Raw genomic sequence first — 20,947 nt, 5'->3', positions numbered from 1 at the left:
CTCTGTACAGCAGTAGTGGAAAGATGGCCCTCTCATCCGTGGCACTCTCTGTGTCTCACCTCCTCCTGTATTATTCCAGGTCCACTTGCTGTTCTGAATGACTGAATCCAAAGGTGAAAGCCATTTGCTGACTGACGGGATCATCCTCCGCAACCCAAACTTGTCGGTGGCAGCTTTAAAAAAAATTGCTGCAAAGCCAAAGAGAGCCTTTTAAGAGCCAGTCATTTTGTAGTCAGTAGCCACTGACTTAATTGATATCTTCTACTGACCCAGTGAGACTGGAAGAGGCAGAAGGCTGAGAAGGTGTCTGAGAAAGTAACATTTTCTGATTCAGTTCTTCCCATTTACTCCTGTTCACAGCAACGGAATCCAGCATAGGCTTTAACTTCGCATTTACTTTTACTAAGGCCTAAAAGAGATTTTTAAAAGGGGCAGGGGAAGTCATAGGGGAAAAAGAAAACCAGAATTAACAAAGTTATTTCTCATCATGAATCTGGTGATGGGGGCAGCTGAGTAGCTCAGGGGATTGAGAGTCCTGGGCTCAAATCTGACCTCAGATACTTCCTAGCTGTGTGACCCTGGGCAAGTCACTTAACTCCCATTGCCTAGCCCTCACTGCTCTTCTGCCTTAGAACCAATACCCAGTATTGAATCTAAGACAGAAGGTAAGGGTTGAAAAAAATTTTAATATGTTTATAAGGAGCAAAACTCGTGATTTTGGTAGACGTAATTATTGAGTAAGTAGTTCATAAATAAGTATTACGGGATAGTATAAAGAGGGCCCACCTCAGAGTCAGGGTGTCCTGAGTTCAAGGTTCACCTCTGAGACATACAGTCTGCATGATCCTCGGTAAATGATTTAACCTGTCAGTATTCTTAGGAAACTTGGGGAAACCCTAAGTTGCACAACGGTATGCATTGGGAAAAGGCATTTGCTCATCAGGAGCTCTCTCTGATGAAATCGCAGGTCTGGATCCCCCAAATTGTTAAAAAGTGGCAATAAGTATGTGACTAAGACTCCCATGGTAATCTACCCAGGAAGCAGCCTCTGACAGAAGCCTCTGAAAGAGGGATGGAATCAGTCACAGGGCTCCTTCTCTTTCTAAGTCTGAGAAGCATGAATTTCAAAGCCACTATTCTTCCCTCCAGAGATGTTTTCTTTTACTTTTCACTGGTGATGTTAGGTGACCTCCAAGATGAATTCGAAAGAATATAGCTCTTTGGCCAGTAAAATATCAAAAAGTATTTATTAAGCCCCTCTTTTGTGTCTTTTGTAGCAGTAAGAATAAAATCATCTGAGCAAATTGCCCAGATAAAGGTGGCTCTCTCCCCATCATTTTCTGGACAGCATGATAGGAAATAAATAAGAAAGACTTTTATGACAATCTTATCCTTTTGAAGCATGGCTAGGATTAAAGAGCCAATGATGGCACTATTATCTGGGCTTTTAAAATGTATTGATATTGAGGTGTTTTTATAGCACTAATTCATGGATAGATCAAATCAGGTGAAAGCTTGCAGCTCCTTGAACATCTGTTTCTACTGGTTGGGCTATTTTCAAATTAGAGGAATATCTTGATAACTTATTGAAATAAGAAACCTTTATATTACATCTGTCACATATGTTTAAGTGTCAGGACACATTGTATAACTAGTCAGGGAGAATGAGACTTTTACACAAGATGTTGCACTATCCCTTGCAATCAAAAGCGGTCCATTCATTCAACAAATAATTGGGCAGGCTGGTCCCATGAGATCAGAGCTACAATGTTTAATAGGTAAACTGGCCCCTGCTTTCATGGAGCTTACAATCTAGTAGGGATACAAGACACATAAATGAGTAAGTAATACAAGATAATATATCGTAAGTGGGCAAAATATGTGCAAAAGTAGTAATATAATATATAAAAATAATACAAAAATAAGGTCTCTCAGAGGAGTGAAAGGTCATTCCAGGTGGTGAAGTCAGGGAAGGGAAGGCTTATTGAAAGGGGTGGCATTTGATGTAGGCCTTCAAGAATGAATAAGATTTCTGTGGGCGGAGTTTGGGGCATGGGTGGAATTGCATGTGTAAAGAATCCAAAGGCACAAATGTGAAGGATGAAGAGAAGGCAGGCAGTCTAGTTCAGGATGAGGAGTCATTTGAGATAAGTCTAAAAATGGACAGTGGTGTCAGATTTTGGAGGGCCTTGAATGTCGAGCAATTGATCTTGAATAAATGAATTCAAGTAAATTCAAAGTACAATTTTAAAACCCACTATTCTTTCCTCTAGCCATGTTTTCTTTTGTTATTTTGTTTATAATGTCCTATAACCTTGAAGTTGAATTCAAAAGAATGTAGTACTTTGGCTAACAAAATATCAAAAAGTATTTATTAAACCTATGTTTTGTGACTTTTGTAGCAGTAGGAATAAAAAAAATCATCTAAGCAAATTGCCCAGATGAAGGTGCCCCTTTTCCTATCCTTGTGGAATATATATATATATATACAGGGTAAAGCTAGACTATGTGATATAGTAGATAGAGATGTGGTTTAGTAGATAAGAGTACTGAATCTGGATTCAGGAGAACCTAAGGTCTCTCACACTTACTAGCTGTGGGACATTGGGAAAGACATCTATAAAATGAAAACAATAATATTTCTACTCCCTATCTCACAGGTTCATGGGTTGAAAAGTATTTTGCAAATCTTAAAGCACCATATAAATGGGAGTTTTTATTATGACCATGGCTGTAGATAAGTTTTATTTGTCAGTAATATGAAGGAGTAGAGAGTGGAAGCGACACTAATCCTCTTGAGTGGCTCGGAAATGTCTTGTGAAGTGTTTAGTGGAAAGGGGAAAAAAACAACTTGGAAGTTACTTGACGCTCCTATTATTTGCATTAGCAGGGATCTTATGGAAAACTTTTGTGAGGTGGAAAATCTAGTACAACAAGATGAGGATCTCTACCCCATAGCGTAAGTTATTACAAATGAGTTTTTTTTTTTTTTTTTTTTTTTTTTTTTTTAATTTTAAACCCTTAACTTCTGTGTATTGACTTATAGGTGGAAGAGTGGTAAGGGTGGGCAATGGGGGTCAAGTGACTTGCCCAGGGTCACACAGCTGGGAAGTGTCTGAGGCCGGATTTGAACCTAGGACCTCCCGTCTCTAGGCCTGGCTCTCAATCCACTGAGCTACCCAGCTGCCCATTACAAATGAGTTTTAAGAACACAAGGCAGTAGGCTCAAATCGCAGAAAGATAAAAAGAAAGGAAATATGTTAAACATCATTAAAAATCGCATAGATTCATAGTGTAATAGATGGAAACTTTAACTTTAGAGTGAGTGGAGGGATATGGATTCAACCCTCACCTCCACAGCCTTCAGTTTTTTCATCTGTAAAATAAAGGTTTTGGAGTAGATGACTTCAAAAATTTCTTTTGGCTCCAAGTTTATGAGCCTCTGATTTGACTTTAATAATCTTGCCAACAGTCAGCCATGTTCTGGAAATATGTAAAATAGTAGTTAACCCCATAGCTTGAGTGATTAGAAGCCTTTCTTTTTTGAGAATTAAAAACCTTCCATTTAATTGACACACATTTTGCTAGGTCTGAGCTTTGTGAGAGCAGACACTAATGTCCTTATACATGGTAGGTACTTCATAAACTTTAGCTGAATAAATTATGCGTGGATAAGTATCTTAGATGCTGAGGAAGAAAATATTGAAGATTTAAACTACTAGGGTGAAGATTTCAAGAGTGTGTTGGCTGGGGACTGCTAAGAGGCTCAGTGGATAGACCGCCAGGCCTAGAGATGGGAGGTCCTGGGTTCTAATTTGGACTTGGATACTTCCTAACATTTAGACCCTGGCTGAGTTATTTAACCTCAATTTGCTAGCTCTCACTGCTCTTCTGCCTTGGAACCCATAGTTAGCATTGATTCTAAGGCAGAAGGTAAAAGCTTTAAAAAAAAGAGAGAGTGTCAGCAATTTCATCAGACTAAGATACATCCTCATTCACCAGAACTTCCTTTATAAATAACTTTCTCCCAGGGATGTTGACATTATTCAAACTATACCCTGCAAGGCACAGTTCTTTCTGAAGCCATATATAAATAATGCATAACAGAGGGTATCCTACTAGGAAGCATTAGGAAAAGTAATGCAGAGAAGGACATTCCTCTCACTGAAACCCTGGAAACTGTGAGCAGTTAGAATTCTGGGAGTGAGTCACCTTTTTCTTGGTTATAGACTGTACTCCTAATCCTAGATGTGAGCCTTGTAGAAGCAGGGGAGAAGTTATATATGTTTCCTTGTAATTATATCACCACTAAAGCATATTGTGAATCTTAGCGCTTACTAAATATTTCAGTCTTCATCATCATCATCATCATCATCGTCATGCATATCCAACTACTGACCACAACAGCATTGTCCTATATAATAGAAAAGAAATCATTGCTCACTTTTCATGTTTACTACCAGTATGATTTGAGGAAAGTTTTTTTTTCCTCTTCTAAAAAAATCTTTAACTAATTAATTAATCTAAAGCATTTTCCCATGGTTTCATGATTCATGATTTTTCCACTCCTTTTCCCTCCCACCTCTGGAAGCTGATAAACAATTCCACTGGGTTATACATGTATCATTGTTCAAACCTATTTCCATGTTATTCATATTTGCAACAGAGTGATCTCTTAACGCCAAACCCAAACATATCTTGGGGCTAGTTTCTTAACTTCCTTGGACCTCAGTTTCTTCTTTTGTAAAATAAGGAGCTTGTTAAGCATAGTATTTACTGAAAATAAGTGGAAAGAATTCTTTCTCTCCCAAGAAAGAAAAGCATCTGTTTTATAATTAAGTGCACTAGTATTTCTATTTGATAAGAAAACCCAATGACTTCTCTTGATAGTAACTGAAATTTCTTTTATTTCTGTGAGAAATACTCCCCATGAACATTTTTTGCTCTCTGTAGAGGGTTTTCATTCAGACATTTATATGATGCAACAACTGCCACTGCTGAATTTAGTATAGTTTGGCTCAGGCTGCTCTTCATTCTGATCAAGTCTTTTAATTAAACTGACTAGGATAATTCCTGTGGAAATTAGTGTTTATTTTGTTTTCAAGCAACAAAAGCATTTCTCTAGGACTTTTTTTTTGATCTCAGGAGTACAAATTGGAAATTTTTTTTCTGCCTAAAATGTAATTAAAAACTCATTTGATTACTATATTTCTGGCTCTGTTTTACTTATTAAATTCCTGTAATCAGTTTTCTTTTATGAAGCTGCTGGGAAATGATCTCAAAAGCAACACATTTTTCTCTTTCTTGGCAGGTTCCTCAGCATTTACTGAATTATATTCATAGCACCTGGCCATGATTTGAATTAAACCACCAATTTATTCCTTAAACTGTTAAAGTTTATTTGGCTTCCCCCCCAAACACATTTCTTTACATTTATCTTGTCTTTTTGTTCTACCATTTGTTTCTCCCTTTGTTGAATGAAAACACTTTAGAGGAGTATTTCTTTCTTTCCTTCCTTCCTTCCTTCCTTCCTTCCTTCCTTCCTTCCTTCCTTCCTTCCTTCCTTCCTTCCTTCCTTCCTTCCTTCCTTCCTTCCTTCCTTCCTCCATCTGAGGCACAGAATTGACACAGTAGAACATTTTTCTCTAGGCCTGGTGTTTACTAGAGGTAAATTTTAATACAGCATAAATTAATTATGAAAGTCAGCAAATTGTTATGTATAGAGGACTGACTATGGAATAAAAAAGACCTAGGTTTTACATCCTGGCAGTGTGATGTTGGGTAAGTCACTTAACTCTCAGGGCTCCAGCAAGACTATAGGATTTCTCCCCAACCCAGGAGTTCCCTTTACTGATGAATTCACAGATCTAAAGCCTCTCCTCCATGTGGGGAAAAAAGTTAATTTCAATGCAAATCCAATCCATAAGTTCTATTGAGTTGAAGAAAATGGAGACCCGTGGAATATTAGTAGTACAAAAAAATTAGCCATGTGCATTGATTGATTTTAGGTTTTGCATTGAATATTAGGAGGAAGAAGTGACCTTTCCTTAGTAACTCTTTAAAGGTAGGAGTTCCCTAAACTTCTGCCTTTGGCTTTCTTTTTTCTCTCTACTTTTCATTCTTTTGTCATTTCATTCACTTTCACAGCTTTGACTACCTTCTTTGTGCAGATAAATCTAAAATCTGTATCTATAAGCCTGACTTCTCCCTACCAGAGCTCTGGATAGGTTTCTCCAATTTATCACCTGGTATCTACCCTAGATGCCCTTAAAAATTTTTTTTCAAACCTTCACTTTCCATATCAGAATCAATGCTATGTATTGGCTTGAAGGCAGAAGAGAGGTAAAGGCTAGACAGTTGCGGGGGGTGGTTAAGTGAGTTGCCCAGGGTCACACAGTTAGGAAGTTTCTGTGGTCAGATTTGAATCCAGGACCTCCTATCTCTAGGCCTGGCTCTCAATCCAATGAGCCACCTAGATTCCCTCCCCCCCCCCATTTAAAATGTAGTATGTGTAAAATTGAGCTTAATATCATTGTCCCAAATCTGTTCCTCCAGTTTTATTTCTGATAGTAGCACTGCCAGTTACTCAATCTTGATGTTATCTTCTTTTTTCTTTACTTCTATCCAGTCAGATGGAGGACCAAATGAGATAATGTATGCATGGGGTCTACACACTTTAAAGAGTCAGAAAAATGTCAACAATAATGATGACACTGATGACCAAATCAGACTGTTCTACCTCTGGAATATCTTTTGCATTTCTTCCCCCACACCCCCACTGCTACATAATTCCTGCCCTAGAAGCCTTCGTTGCTAACTCTTTAAATTATTACATTAGAATTATAGCCCCCCCACCATCTTTTTTAATTCTACATTCTCCTCCCCACCTGAGGAGTCTTTGCGTGGCTGCCAGCAGATCTCTTATTGTGCATAAGATCTGTTCATGTTACATCCTTGCTCAACATGTTTCAGTAGTTCTCTTTTGCTCCTTCAGTCCCTGGCCTGAAGTTTTAAGGCCTCTAGAATCAAGCTACTCCCTTCTTTTGCAGCATTATTTGACCTGGTTTCCACCCACTTCTTCTATATTCCATCCAAAGTGGACTTCTGCGTACCTCAAATTTGTTTTTCTTTTTTCACTCATGTTAAGAGAAAAAGAAGGAACTTATGAACTGACTTGCTACCATGATTTCCTAATAGGACATTTGGAAGTGCCATTTTTATTTAAGTGGTATTTCCTCTGACCAGAGTTTTGGCTGTTAAAAGGAGGCAGTCATCCCCAGGCTCTTGCCTCATCCCTGGCTCTGCATGACTGTAAGGAGATGAGAACAGGAGTCTTCCTCTTAGACCAGGCATCTTTTCCTCTTTCCTGGGGCTATATAAGAGCACAGAAATCCAGTAGGAGAATTCCTATTACCCCCCTGAGACATCTCCCCTTTGGGAATATAAAACAAAGCAGCAGAGGGCTCAGGTGTGGCACTAGCAGCTATTTACATACATTATATCCCTGCACCAGAGCCCAACAAGGGAAGGACAGAGAAAACCAATCTTACCTTCTTCCACATCACTCTCATTTTCTAATATAACAATAGTTTACACTCGCATTAAAGTTTACAAAACCTTTTATGTTATGTTTTTTGATTCTCATGTCAATCCTGTTGAAGGTCTAACACATGAGGAAACTGAGTCCCTGAGAGGTTAAGTGACTTGCCCAGGGTCCCACAGCTAGTTAGTGTCTGAGGTAGGATTTGAATGCAGGTTTCCAGTTCCAGTCCTCTAGCAAGTATGGCAAGGTAGCCATTGCTGTAGAACTTCGTGGAGCTGTTAGTTGGTTGATGCTGACTTTTACCTGCAGATTTGAATTCAGGAAGCTGAGTTTTCCTGACTCCAGGCCTGTTCTATCCACTGCGCCACCCAGCTACCCAGATGATGGGAATACAAAGACAAAAAGAATCCTTGACCAAAAGTGCCTTACATTCAGGGACAGGGACACATAATGTGCACAAGCTAGTATATGAAATGTATATAAATAAATATATTAAGTGTATTTAAATATATATATATAACTATAAAATAAATATATAAAATGTATATAAATAAACATGCACTGATTATGAGGAGAGAACACTAATAATGGAGGATCAGGTGAGGCTGTAGGTCACAGGTGGCACCTGAGAAGAATTTAAAAGAAGATGGAGAGAGTTGGGAGGACTTGGGTTCAAATCTGGCCTCAGACACTTCTTTGCTGTGTGACCCTGGGCATATCACTTAACCTTGCTTGCTTAGCCCTTGCTGCTCTTTGGTCTTAGAATTGATACTAAGAGAGAAGATAAGGGTTAAAAAAAAAAAGAGATGGAGACTCTGAGGCAAAGTTAAGTAGTGAGTGCCTTTAAAGGTATAAAAGATGCCTTATGTGTAAGCACCATCGTAGGAGAGAGAATGTTATGTATAGAGAATAACTTAGAGGTCAGTTTGACCAGCACATAACAGCACGAGTGGGAGCAATCTGAAATGAAGCTGGAAAGGTAAGTGAGAACCAAATTATGGCGATCTTTAAATGTTAAGCCAAGGATTCTGTATTTTATCCTAGACTGATGATGATGATAATGATGATGACAAAAATGAAGGCTAGCATTTATATGGCTTAGAAGAGGCAAGAATCACTTATAATAGAATTCCAGATATCAGTGAGACTGATTCCTGTAGGGGAATTATTTTGGGGGGCCAGAGGGCCTTCTTCACACCCCTGCAATCATAGATAGGTGACTTGTTGTTCTATGCGATTTATGCTAGCACTGAAAGAAGTCAGACATTATACATATTGGGAATTATCAGCATGCTTGGCAGTAGACCGCAATGCAAAGTTTCAAAACATGACTGTTAGCTCATAGAGGCTATCCATGAGGCAGTGGTTTAATCAGAAATAAAAAAAAAAACTTTCTGTAACAATGCTGAGATGCATTTTAGAATAACAGTCATGAAATCTGGAACCAAGACTTAGACCTACTGTGGACAATTCCAGTTAGTATACATTTAAGATTGGGAATAGATGGAAGAAAGAACATCAATCCAGGATGACTTAATGGAGAAAGAAAGATCTGAGTAAAGTTGTCAGAGAGAGAGAGAGAAAGGGAAAAAAAAAAAAAAAACATTCCTGATCATGAGGAAATAGCCCCTAAGCATGCTGAATAGAGTGGTGGCTCTGCTGATGGTTGTTTTGGTTTGAAGTCCAATAGCAGTGTTTGGGATTCCATGGGAAAAGAACTTACTCTTCCCAAGTTGATTCTGAATGGAAGTTAGGCGAACAGTCAGAAAAACCAGATGGTCCTAGGAACTAAAAGAGAATGACAAATGGAAAAGATGGTTTGGTGGCTCTGAACATCTGAACAGCAAAGCAATCTGAAGATCATAGTATTTCTATCTTAATGGAAGGTGGGAGCTAGAAGGAAACTTAGCAGTTTAACCCTTTCATCTTACAGATGGAGACACTTGCCCATGATTCTAATAGCTAATAAGTGTCAGGATCGGGACTAGTTCTTCTCATTCGTAGTAAATTCCTCTTTCAATGACACCAAGGGCTCTCCTGGAGAAGTAAGAAAAAGTAGGGGTACAGACTGGGAATTTATCATATAATTATGATTACACTTATGATGAAAAGGACCAAAATGACATCATTAGGGTGATGTCTTTTGATTTACACAAAAATTAGATTTAATATGAATTGGAAGGATTGAATGAATTTAGAATATTAATCTTCATTCTTTCCCTAGTTTATATTTTCTTGAGGGTAGGAAGCAAAGAACCTGAGATCCAAAAGCAGAGAAGATGGTTCTCTGTTTTATCACATAGCACAAATTTGAAAAGCAAAACAAAACAGCAAAGAATTCTCCTAAATGCCAAAAGTTACTGTCTTTCTTTCTCTCTCCAACCTTTCTCCTCTCTTCTCTTTTTTACTGGCAAAGAAGTAAAACCACCCAGCCATTGTCTGGAGCTCAAAAGCTGCCCAAACTCAGAATTTTCCCTCAATTCCCCCCTTTTTTTTTCCATTCATGACTCAGGCCTGAAACTGGGCCAGTGCTATGCTCATCATTTGGTTAGGAAGCAGCAGTTGACTATAAACCCTATTCTTGGGACTCTGCTGACATGATGGATGATGCTGATGTAGAAACAAGGAAGTAAACAAAAAGAAATCCAAGTTCATTAGGCACACAGAAAATGCCAGTGCTATTGCACCCTGTTGTGGGAGAAAGTAGGGGGGAGGGTTGTGGGAAAGTCTACTAGACTCAAAACACATTTACCTTTGAAGTTGAAAAACATCCAACTGTGTCTTAATGCCTTATAGCATTTCTAGTAAGGAGGGTTTTATAAGCAGAAATTAGCTGAGTTGGCATTTTTCTTTTAAAAGTCAAAGCAGAAGCCTTTCTGGCCTTCTGTAATTGAATTATTTCTTCAGGGCTACCAGGAATAAAACTCATTGTTTTGTTTTTCTCCCCCAGGGAAGTAATCAGAAACAAAGATAAAAGATACAGCGCATTATAGAGCAAAGAATTAATTTAGTTCTAAAAATGGATCAAATGTATGATTGTATGTAGAAATAGGCTTGAAATTCATCCAAATGGTCTTTGGAAGCAACATTCCTTTTAGGAGAATAAAAGTTTACCAGCCCAATCATCCATATGACTTCCTGTAAACCTATGCAAAATACAGCACCTCAATTCCATTCAATGATCAATTTATAATATAGACAACTGTATTTCAGGTTAGCCAATTAAAAGGAAAAGATGTTCAACTGCACTCTCACAGAATTCCAGAATCTTACAGAAGGAGGGAACCTCAGAGTCATCCAGTACTGGTGTTGCCTTCTATAGTGATAAAGAAGGTAGTAGGTAAGAAGGCATTAGGGGAAAATTTAATGAGTTCAGTTTGTACATGTTGAGTCTAAGATATCTATTGGACACACAGTTTGAAATGCCTGAAAGGCATTTGAAGATGTGAGATTAGAGCTCAATTGAGAATTTGGGGTGGGATGGGTAGATTTGAGCATCATCAGCATAGAGATGGTAAGTAAATCCATGGGAGCCGATGAAATCATTAAGGGGAGTACAGTAGTATGGAGGAAGAAGAGAAGAGGGTCGAGGACAGAACCCAGTGGGACGCATAATTTAGAGAGTATGATCTGGAAGAGGATTTCACAAAAAGAGGCAGGAATCAAATAGGTAAGAGAATCAGGAAAAAGAGGTACTCTGAAAATCTATCATTATCAACTAATTTTGGTGTTAAAAATGTCAGAAAAAAAAAGCACTATAAGTTCAATAGTCAATATACAAATAAATCTATATATCCACAGGCACACCTTTAGATATTATGGCTTTCAGTGCAGTCCTGTTCTTTCATTGGGCAGGGCTACCTGGTGAGGAGTTTGGTGATAGGCCAGCAGATGCACTTGACTATGACTGATATAACTCCATAGGATCACAACTCTAGAGCTGAAAAGGACCTCTTGATTCCTCTATTCTACTTTATTTTACAGGAAATGATAACCTGGGAACTTTAAGTAATTTACTCAAGGTCCTGCAGGGAGAGGTATTAGAGGAAGAACCTGAACGCAGCTCTTCTTTTTTTCTTTTTTTAACCCTTACCTTTGGGCTTAGAATCAATACTATATTTTGGTTCCAAGGCAGAAGAAAGGCAAGGGCTAGGCAATGGAGGTCAAGTGACTTGCCCAGGGTCACACAACTAGGAAGTGTCTGAGACCACATTTGAACCTAGGACCTCCCATCTCTAGGCTTGGCTCTCAATCCACTGAGCCACCCAGCTTCCCCCTGAACTCAGCTCTTCTGATTCTAGAATAAATTATCTTTCCATATTTCAGCTGTTTGTGAGGTAGAAAAGAAATTTCTCTTGTTCATATTCCTCTCCTTTCCCAAGATTTCTGCCCTTTTGGAGCTCATGGTTGCATAAAAAATTAATTTGCATTGAATTGTTAAAGATTATCTATTAACTTTCCTAACAGGCTTCCAACAGTTTTACAACCCCTTCCTTAAAATAAAGGAACAAAGAACAATCTGTATTCTACTGAGCAAAGAGGAAGCCATTGCTGCTTCCCTATAATTTATGAAGTTAAAAAATAAAAAACGAAACAAAACAAAACAACATCATTATCACCAGACTTCCTTACAAAAGAGATTTGTTCTCAGAGAATTTTTTTTAGTCATCAAGGTATTTTACAATTTTGCATGGGGCCAATAATGCCTGTTTGGAGCTACTTCAGAACTGGTATAAAAATGATTTTTCTGTGTAATCACTGGGCATAATAACCCAAAGAGCATTTTATTCTTCAGTGAGTATTTCCTTTAAAAAATCAACATTGCTGCTATAAACCAGAAGTGCGGTTGTATGTTCTAAGTCAGCAGGGCTTGAGGCAACCTGACTATACAAGCATATAAGACAAGGTATCAGACAATGAGGGAGTGGGCAAGGTCAAAAGTAGTTAAGATAAGCAAGTCAGGGACACTGGGAACAAGACCAAGAGCTAAGTAGTCAGAAAGGGCCAGGGAAGGGGTCAGGAATCTGGACAGCTCACTGGGAGCACTACAGTGATTTTTCTCCAGGTTATTTTTCTTGGAGAGTGTTTCAGGAAATACGAAGGAATGATCTTGACTCTTGCTGGCATTGAGGTTAGAGTCATCTTGCTCAGTTCTGTGTCATTATTCTTCTCAGGGGGTATGTATTATAATTTATAATGTAAAGTTTAAATTCTTTTGAGAGTAATTTCAGGATAAGAAATTTGCTACCACCCCAAATCCAGAAAGTGAACTGTTAGGAGAAGGCACCATAAAGATGCCTGCAGATGCCTATACTATATCAAGAAGATCCACAGTGAACTTTGGGGTACAGTTGATTGAACTGTGGAGGGTTTAAGGTATTTGTTTTGAATGTACACTCATGCCAAAGGGGACTGTCTCTTAATTGGCTTTTTGTCAATGTACCTAGCAATAATTGGATCACTGGTTTTGTCCTTTTTTCTTTTTTATCCCCAAATTACTGTAATTTAAAAGTTGGTTATGTTTATTAGATCTATTGGAAAGACCAGTCTTCCACAGATCTCGGGGGGAATGTGTTATTGGAAATTTTGGGGTCCTTGAACTACATTTCCCATGAGCCCACTGGCTTCCTGTCATTACGCAATGACATTGACAGAGGGGTAAAACTGAGAGGCCAGCGTTTCACTTCCTCTTTGCTTCCTATCCACCATGGTGGCTGTAGGCAATGGCGTGCCTTTTAAATTGACTAAGCTAGCATGGCATGTGGCTTTATTTTTAGTGACTACTAATACATCTTAAAAACCCATAATAATTTTAAAGTTATCATTTTATATTCGTTTTATTTTTTACAGTGCTCAAGTTTTTAGACTAGAAGTTCTCCATTTAGCTTTGATTTCTCTTTGGACCAGGGATGAGCTGCAGCATTACAAGAAATGCAGCAACATTAAATAATCTTTTTCTCACTCAAAACAGTTATTGCAACAGCATCATTTCTTGCTTCACATTCATCATGGAAAAGCAGGTGCTTTTGCTATCAAGGAGAACCTTACTAACTCAAGGTACTGACTCTGTGATCTGTTCTTGTATTGCAATGACAAGAGGGGTAGGGTGGAAATTGTATTCATTTGGTGGATGCATAAGCAGTCTAGTCCTGCTAGAAAAGTTTCATATTTTCAAATCCCCCTCTCTGCTCCAAAAGAGAGAGACATACAGAGAAAAAAGGTGCTTGGCTATAATAGTATCCAAACTTCTTACCTCCAGTAACCACTTCTTTCTTGCAACAACAGTCTACCAACAGTCATTGGTATAGCAAAATATTTAGATTTTATTACAATCCTAGGAATCTCTGTCTGACATCTACTAAAGTCCTATTTCAATACTGAATTTCAATGCAAATTAATTCAACATTTAATTTTTTCTTTTAAATTTAATTTTTTTTACCAATTACATGGAATAACAAATTTCCACATAAATTTTCCAAAGTTATATGATCGAAATTTTCTCCCTTCCTCTATTCTCTCCTGCCTTCCAGAGCTGGCAAGTAATTTGATCTGGTCAACAAACATTTTAAAAGCACCTATACTATGTGCAAGATAGCATCTTTAAGACAAATATGAAATAATCTCTGACTTTAAGGAGCTTATATTCTACCATGGGGATATGATACATACAAAGATAACTAAATACAAAGAGGGAGACTGTAATTGGATATATGGAGGAAACAGAATAAGGTAGAGAGATGGCACCTATGCTTTGTTTTGAAGGAATCTAGGGATTCAGTGAAATGGAAGTGAGGAAGGAGTACTTTCCAGACATGGGAAACCATATATACAAAGACACAAAGGCAGGAGATAGAATGCCATGTATGCAGAACAGTTACCATTTCAGTCTGACTAGAACAGAGAGTGTATGAAGGGGGGAAAATATAAAATAAGAACCAGAAAGGGAAGTTGGAGCCATTTTGTGCAGGTCCTTAAATGCCAGGCTGAGTGTTTTGTATTTTATCCTTCATGGTAGTTTCCGTTGATGAAATTACAAGATTGGTTAAAATAAATCTTAGAGGCAAGAGGGATCCAATAAAGATTTCTGAGCAGGGGAGTGAAATGATCAAACAATTTTAGCAATATTAACTTAAAAGATATAGGGAGCAGTGGTTTCAAACTCATATAGAAAAGGGAATACATAAGTATTTCTATGGGCTACATATTGACTTAGCTTTAAAATGTAATATTATCTAGGTTTTATTATATTTTAAATCTATTTTTGTTAAATATTTCCCAAATACATTTTAATTAGGTTGAAATCTGGGTTGAATACTTGACACATCTAGTGTGGAGGATGAATTTGTAAAGTGAGAGTCTGGAAGTAGGGGGAACAATAAGGAGGCTACTGTAATAGTCCAGATAAGTGCTCATAAATATTAGAGTAAAGGTTATATGAGTGGAGAATAAGGAGGAGAGGCTAAAGTTATTATTGAGGTAGAGATTAGAAGACTTGGCAGTTTCTAGGATATGGAAGTCAAAGGACCAGTGGGAAGTGGAAGAGTGAAGGATGATTCCAAGATTGTGAAGCTGAGCGACTCTTAGCATGGGGTCAACTCCTCTCAGAAAGAGAGAAGTTTGGAGGAGGACTGCGTATGGGAGAAACAAGTTCTGTATTGGTATATGTTGGGATTCAGATACTTAGAGGTACCCAAAAGGAGATGTTTGGAATGTCATGGTGGCATGGAATATTATCTGGGTTCTTGAAGGCTATGCTAATAGAGCATAAACTCTGATGTGTTCTGAAAAACCTGAAAGGTTTTGAGTACAGGTCCCAGAGTGGACTCTTTGTACTTAAGGACATAGTTTCAAGGACCAAGTGATGCTTTCTTTTTCCTGAGGCACTAGAGAAATTCTGATTTGTGTCAATTGAGGGAGTGCCCATTCTGATGAAATCATAGATCTTTTAAAACTCTGAATTCATAACTGTTAGAAATGAGGCACTGATTCTCCTAAGATTCCAAGGTTATGATTGCTAAGGCATATGAAAAATAAAAATCACCATTATTATATGGTAGGTCATTTCTGTCTTCCCATCTGTCTACCAAAACAAATAGGCTACCAAGGACAAATTCTTCCTGAGGAAGTAATTTCCTCCTCGACCTCTGATGTTACTTGTTATGCTTCTTTATGTATATCCAATAGGAGTGATATGTCTTTGTGGGAAATTTTGGATTACTGGCAAAGGTTTTTAAAATTCAGAATTCTTTAGAGAGGAGGCAGCTTTAAAATACTAGGGAAGAGTTTTCAATCTTCTCATTTCTAAAATATAAACTTGCCTTTGGAGGGTGACCTGGAGCAAATTATACCTCAGTCAAATGAGATGCCATGGGGGTTGATTATGTTAGCACAGTCATTTTCTGTCTAGCTTCTTTGTAGGAAAGACAAAGGCCTTTGTGCTTTGGTGTCTTCAAACTGTTCTAACCGTTACTACTTAAATAGGGCTAAGTATTGGGATGAGTTATTGCTACACAGCGAATATCACTTCCTAAATAATCTGACTGTGTCTTATTCGTCCTTCAGTGAAATCTCATTTCCTCCATTCAGATATGGAAAACTGAAAAGACAATGGCTTAACTGGCAAAATGTAGGCAGGTTTCAAAGAAGTCTAAACAAATAGGACCAGCACAGTACTGTAGTATCTTTTTATTAATGAGCACATCTCATATAGTATCTTTTATTAAAAATTCATTTAATTAATTAAGAATATTTTTCCATGGTTATATCTCATATAGTATATTGTTGAGCTTTCAAAACGGACTGGGTGGGCATTAATCAATCATTTTGGTTGGACAGCCAACTTCTGATTTGGGAGTAATGTTTACTGACCCAGAAGTCATGGCCTTTGATGAATGGGACTCTATACAAGTATTGGTTGTCTGAAATTTTGTTTAGTGTAACTGCAGTGTTAACCTCTTACCAAGATCGTGTTTTCCACACAATTCTAATTTTCTTTGGTACTGGGCTAGTTTGATTTGTTCAACACCATTTAATTGATTCTTTAAGCACATAGAAAATATTCCAAGTTTAATTCTTGCATGAATTCCTTTGGGTATAAATTGATAAAATGTGACATGGTTCACATCTTGATTTAAATCATAGTCAGATTGAATTTATTACAATTAAACCAAGGAAAATTCTAGAATACTCTTTTATAACTTCAAGAATGAAAAGACCTTCCTTGGGTAGTTAGGAAATAAGAGGCTATGTGATAATGATGGTAAAATTGGTAGATTTTTTTTCCTTTGTAATTATACCAACACAAAGTCATCACCTGAAAAGGTCTTCAAGAGATTTTAACTTGCTCCCCTGCTTGGAAATTCCTTATTTATAGAATCCATTATTAGGCCTTTAATGCCTCTGGGGTGACTTTGCTTAGCTGGATGTCTTGAAAAGCTTTCTTTAAACTGATTTTTCTCTTCACTGCTTTATAAGATAATATTGCTCACAATTGTCAATCATCCTTTCTAAGGTATTTTAAAGACTTTTATATTCTCATCCTGCAAAAGGAGGATAATCAAAAGAAAAAATAGATAAGATTTGTCAAAATTATCATAACAAACTGCTTTCTATATAGAGGACAGTGGATTCACTACAATAGACCCTTAGCATCACAATCCCTGATGGGTTTATGAGGGAGTTAGAAATAGTAGTAAAGAGAATAAAATTGGGAAAAGCAGTCAGGTTGCACTAGGTATATATAAAAGAAGACTCATGCCAGAGTTAACACAATTTTGAGAGTGTTAACAGATTTAAATTCAAGGAATCTAAAAGCAAGAGAGATACCAAAGATGGGGGGGGGGGGCGGCGTGGAAATCTCAGACCTTATTAAGAACACTAAAATAAAAGATGATCCAGAGAATCTCAGTGACTCTTGACCTATAATGTCTACTCTTCTATCCATATAAGATACTTACAAGAGTGAGCAAAGTCATCTCAGATTATTCACAGAGAATAAAGCAGGCTTCAGCCAGTGATGTGGCTGAGAACATCTTTACTATTTCTTAACTTACTGAAGGTGTAGATTGTCTGCTAACAGATCTGGGAGGGACCTGGGAAACGATTTAGTCCAACATTCTCATTTCAAAGATGAGGACCCCAAAGGCCAGGAAACTCAAATGACTTGTCCAGTGTCACGAAGGTAGTTAATATCAACCCTCTGTCCATTTTTTAATGCCCTTCACTATCTGGTCTCCACTCTACCAGCTTTGCTGTCTATTATGTCCATTTTTGTGCTCTGCAATTCAGTCAAACTAACCTCCTTGTTCTGTACAAAGTTATTGTTGTTTAGTGTTATCCCACTCTTTATGACCCTATTGGGATTTTCTTGCCAAAGAAACTGGAGTGGTTTGCTATTTCTTTCTCCAGCTCATTTTACAGATGAGGAAACTGAGGCAAACAGGGTTAAGTGACTTGCCCAAAGTTAAACAACTAGGAAGTATCTGAGGCTGGAACTGAAAACTCAGGAAGATGAGTCTTCCTGACTCTAGCCCAGCACTCTATCCACTGTGCCTCCTAGCTGCCTTTACTCTGCCTGGTTCTGCACAGAGAACCCTCCTTATCACATCCCTTTACATTTTCACTAGCTGTCCCACATGCCTGGAATGTCCACCCTTCTCACCTCTGCCATACAGAGTTCTTCTCTTCCTTAAAGATGAAATGAAATTACTATCTTCTGCATAAGGTCTTTCTTTATCCCCTAAATTGCAAATCTTCGCCCTAACCAACTTGTGTTCAACTGCTTTGTATATATTTGCATTTATTTATTTTGTATTTATGCTGGGTATATATGTATGTGTGTGTGTATATATATATATATATATTTGTTTAGAATGTGAGCTTTCTAAGTGCCTTGCAATCAGGGATTATTTAATTCTTTGTACTTTTATCCTTAGCACTTAATAAATGTTTGATGGTGGACTGACTACTTAAGCCTATATAACTAATGAGGAACTTCAAAGAAGAAAAGAAGTTAAAGATATTATTATAATTGCTGGATTGTAAGCTCCTTCAGGAAAATGTGTCACACCTTTGTTTTTGTCAGATCCCATGTGTATTGCAAATATGAGGTCCTTAACACGTGATTGTTGAGTTAATGAATGAAATCCTTTTTAGTATCATGAATACTTATCAAAGGTTTCTCAGAGCTGACATTCTAAAAGCTTTTTTGCTACCACTTGTATTGGAAATTTCTTTTTCATTTTTGAGACATAGTACAGAGAGTAAATAGGAAATCAAATATAGAAATTAAGTGTAAGTGAAATTTTACATCTTTAAAAATGCTAGATAATTTATATTGAACATTCAACTTTGACTCCCTTTAACTCTGCTAAAAACTGTAGATCATAGGGTATTAAATCTGGAAGGGATATCTAGGTCCAACCCATTTCATTTTACATATGAGCAAACTGAGACTACAGATAGTTACAGGAAATATGGAATGAAAGGGTATATGGTTATGGAATGTCAATCTTCTGGAAAAGGTCTCTTTGCCAAAGTGTTTGAGTTGCTAGATGATGAGTAACCTGATTGAAGGTTTCTAGGAGGAAAAAGGAAGTCATTTTTTTCCATAAATCCTGAAATGATTTGGTATAGATTTAATTTTTCTACTAGGACACCTATACTGTCCACTATAGTTTATGTTTATCCGTGACATCTCACTATATGTATATATGTATATACACACATATGTTTATATAAGTAGATATAAATGTAAAATGTGAACTGACTGCCTCATTTCTAGTCAACATTTCCAGTAAATAGCGATCAATACCTCCTGCCTGGCCATTAAATAGATTTTGAAAAACTCTTCAATCCGTATCAGTCTCATATCCTTATTTAGTTCCTCAAATTTACCATCAGCTGGGAATTCTGCAGGCAACTGTGGTTCTGTTGTGTTCAACATTTATTTGAAGTGTTCCATCCATCATCATTTCTAGTCCTTTTCTGATGCAATGTAGCTTGTTCTTTGTCTTTCTTAAAAACTGAATGGCTGTTAAATTATCCATTTATCTTCTTTGGGCTGGGTTGTACAGTTGCTCTGTTCCTCCCAGAGCTATCTTTTCTACCTTATTTGCTGACTTTTCATTCCATTCTCCTTGTTCTTGGTGGTGTCTTGGTGTCCCCCACAATCCTAAACATACCACTTTACTAAGTCTATTTTCTGCTTGTTTAGAAGCATTAATGGCAGACCAAAGAATGCTTATTGTTATTATCAGCAAAGCTGAGAAAACTTTGAAATTTTATATGTGTGCGCGCGTGTGTGTGTGTGTGTATAAAAAAGATTTTGGATCAGCAGGCAGATGACCTGGCTTAATGTTGACTTTGAACCCAACACTAGACTTTTTTTGGTCTCAGTTTCCTCATTTGTAAAATAAGAGGGTAGCATTAGACAATCTCAAAAACCTTTGGCAGATCTAGCATTCACGCATGGGATTTTATAGAAGTGTGTTCTTTTTCAGATTTAACACTTTGTGATTCTTCTGTTATGTAGCATATGCTTACATGGTAAAATGACCCAGAGATAATCTTTGGTTGGAAGATGGTAGTAATTCAATTAAAGTCAGTAAACATTTATTGGGGTAAACATATTACAGTTGTTGCAGTAGACATAGCACCACACTTGGAGTCAGGAAGGTCTGAGTTTAAATCTGGCCTCATACACTAACTGTGTGACTCTGGCCAAATCACTTCACCCTGCTTGCCTCAGTTTCCTCATCTGTAAAATAAGCTGGAGAAGGAAATGGCAAACCACTCTAGTATGTTTGCTAAGAAAACTCCAAGTAGGGTCATGACTGAGCAACAACAAAGAGTTTGTGGAATTGGGGGCACTATAGTCAGAACTGTGCTTCAGAAAAATTGCTTTAGTAGATGAATGGAAGATGGATTGGAATGGGAAGAGACAAGTCAGGGAAATTAGTCAGTAGCTTACTGCAACAAGCCAGACAAGAGGAGGGCATTAGGGTAGCTGCAGTGTCAGAGGAGAGACGCGGGGGGTTGGGTGGGGATATAGGATAGATATTATAAAGGTAAAAATGGCAGGATGTGACAACCAATTGGATGTGGAGTGGTGGTAAAGAGAGAGTGAGGAGATAGAGTTGACCTTTAGGTGGTGAGCATGGGTGACTGAGAGTATGGTGGTGCTCTTGAAAGTAGCTGGAGAATTAAGTAGAGGGGAGGAATTTTGGGGAAAAGACAATGAGTTCAGTTTGGGGCATTAAGTTTAATATGTCTGTGAGACATCCATTTTGAGATAACTAACAACCACTTGAATAGGGCAGCTAGGTAGTACAGTGAAGAGAGTGTCAGACCTGGAGTCAGGAAGACTCATTTTCCTGAATTCGAATTTGGCTTCTGACACTTAAT

General features: G+C 37.7%; 1 protein-coding gene across 1 annotated transcript in view; it reads right to left on the bottom strand.

Moving 5' to 3' along the window:
• Positions 1 to 247: 247 nt before the first annotated feature.
• The window catches only part of PDE11A (phosphodiesterase 11A), a 532,399-nt gene continuing 511,699 nt past the window's right edge, over positions 248 to 20,947 (bottom strand). The window contains exons 22-23 of the mRNA XM_044669081.1: positions 11,138 to 11,166; positions 248 to 409 (exon numbers count right to left, since the gene is read on the bottom strand). Coding sequence (XP_044525016.1) covers positions 248 to 409; positions 11,138 to 11,166 — 191 coding nt within the window. The remainder of the gene's footprint in view (positions 410 to 11,137; positions 11,167 to 20,947) is intronic.

The sequence above is a fragment of the Gracilinanus agilis genome, chromosome 3, assembly GCF_016433145.1.
Source record: "Gracilinanus agilis isolate LMUSP501 chromosome 3, AgileGrace, whole genome shotgun sequence".
NCBI classification, from domain to species: Eukaryota; Metazoa; Chordata; class Mammalia; order Didelphimorphia; family Didelphidae; genus Gracilinanus; species Gracilinanus agilis.
This window is presented reverse-complemented; position numbering and strand designations above follow the sequence as displayed.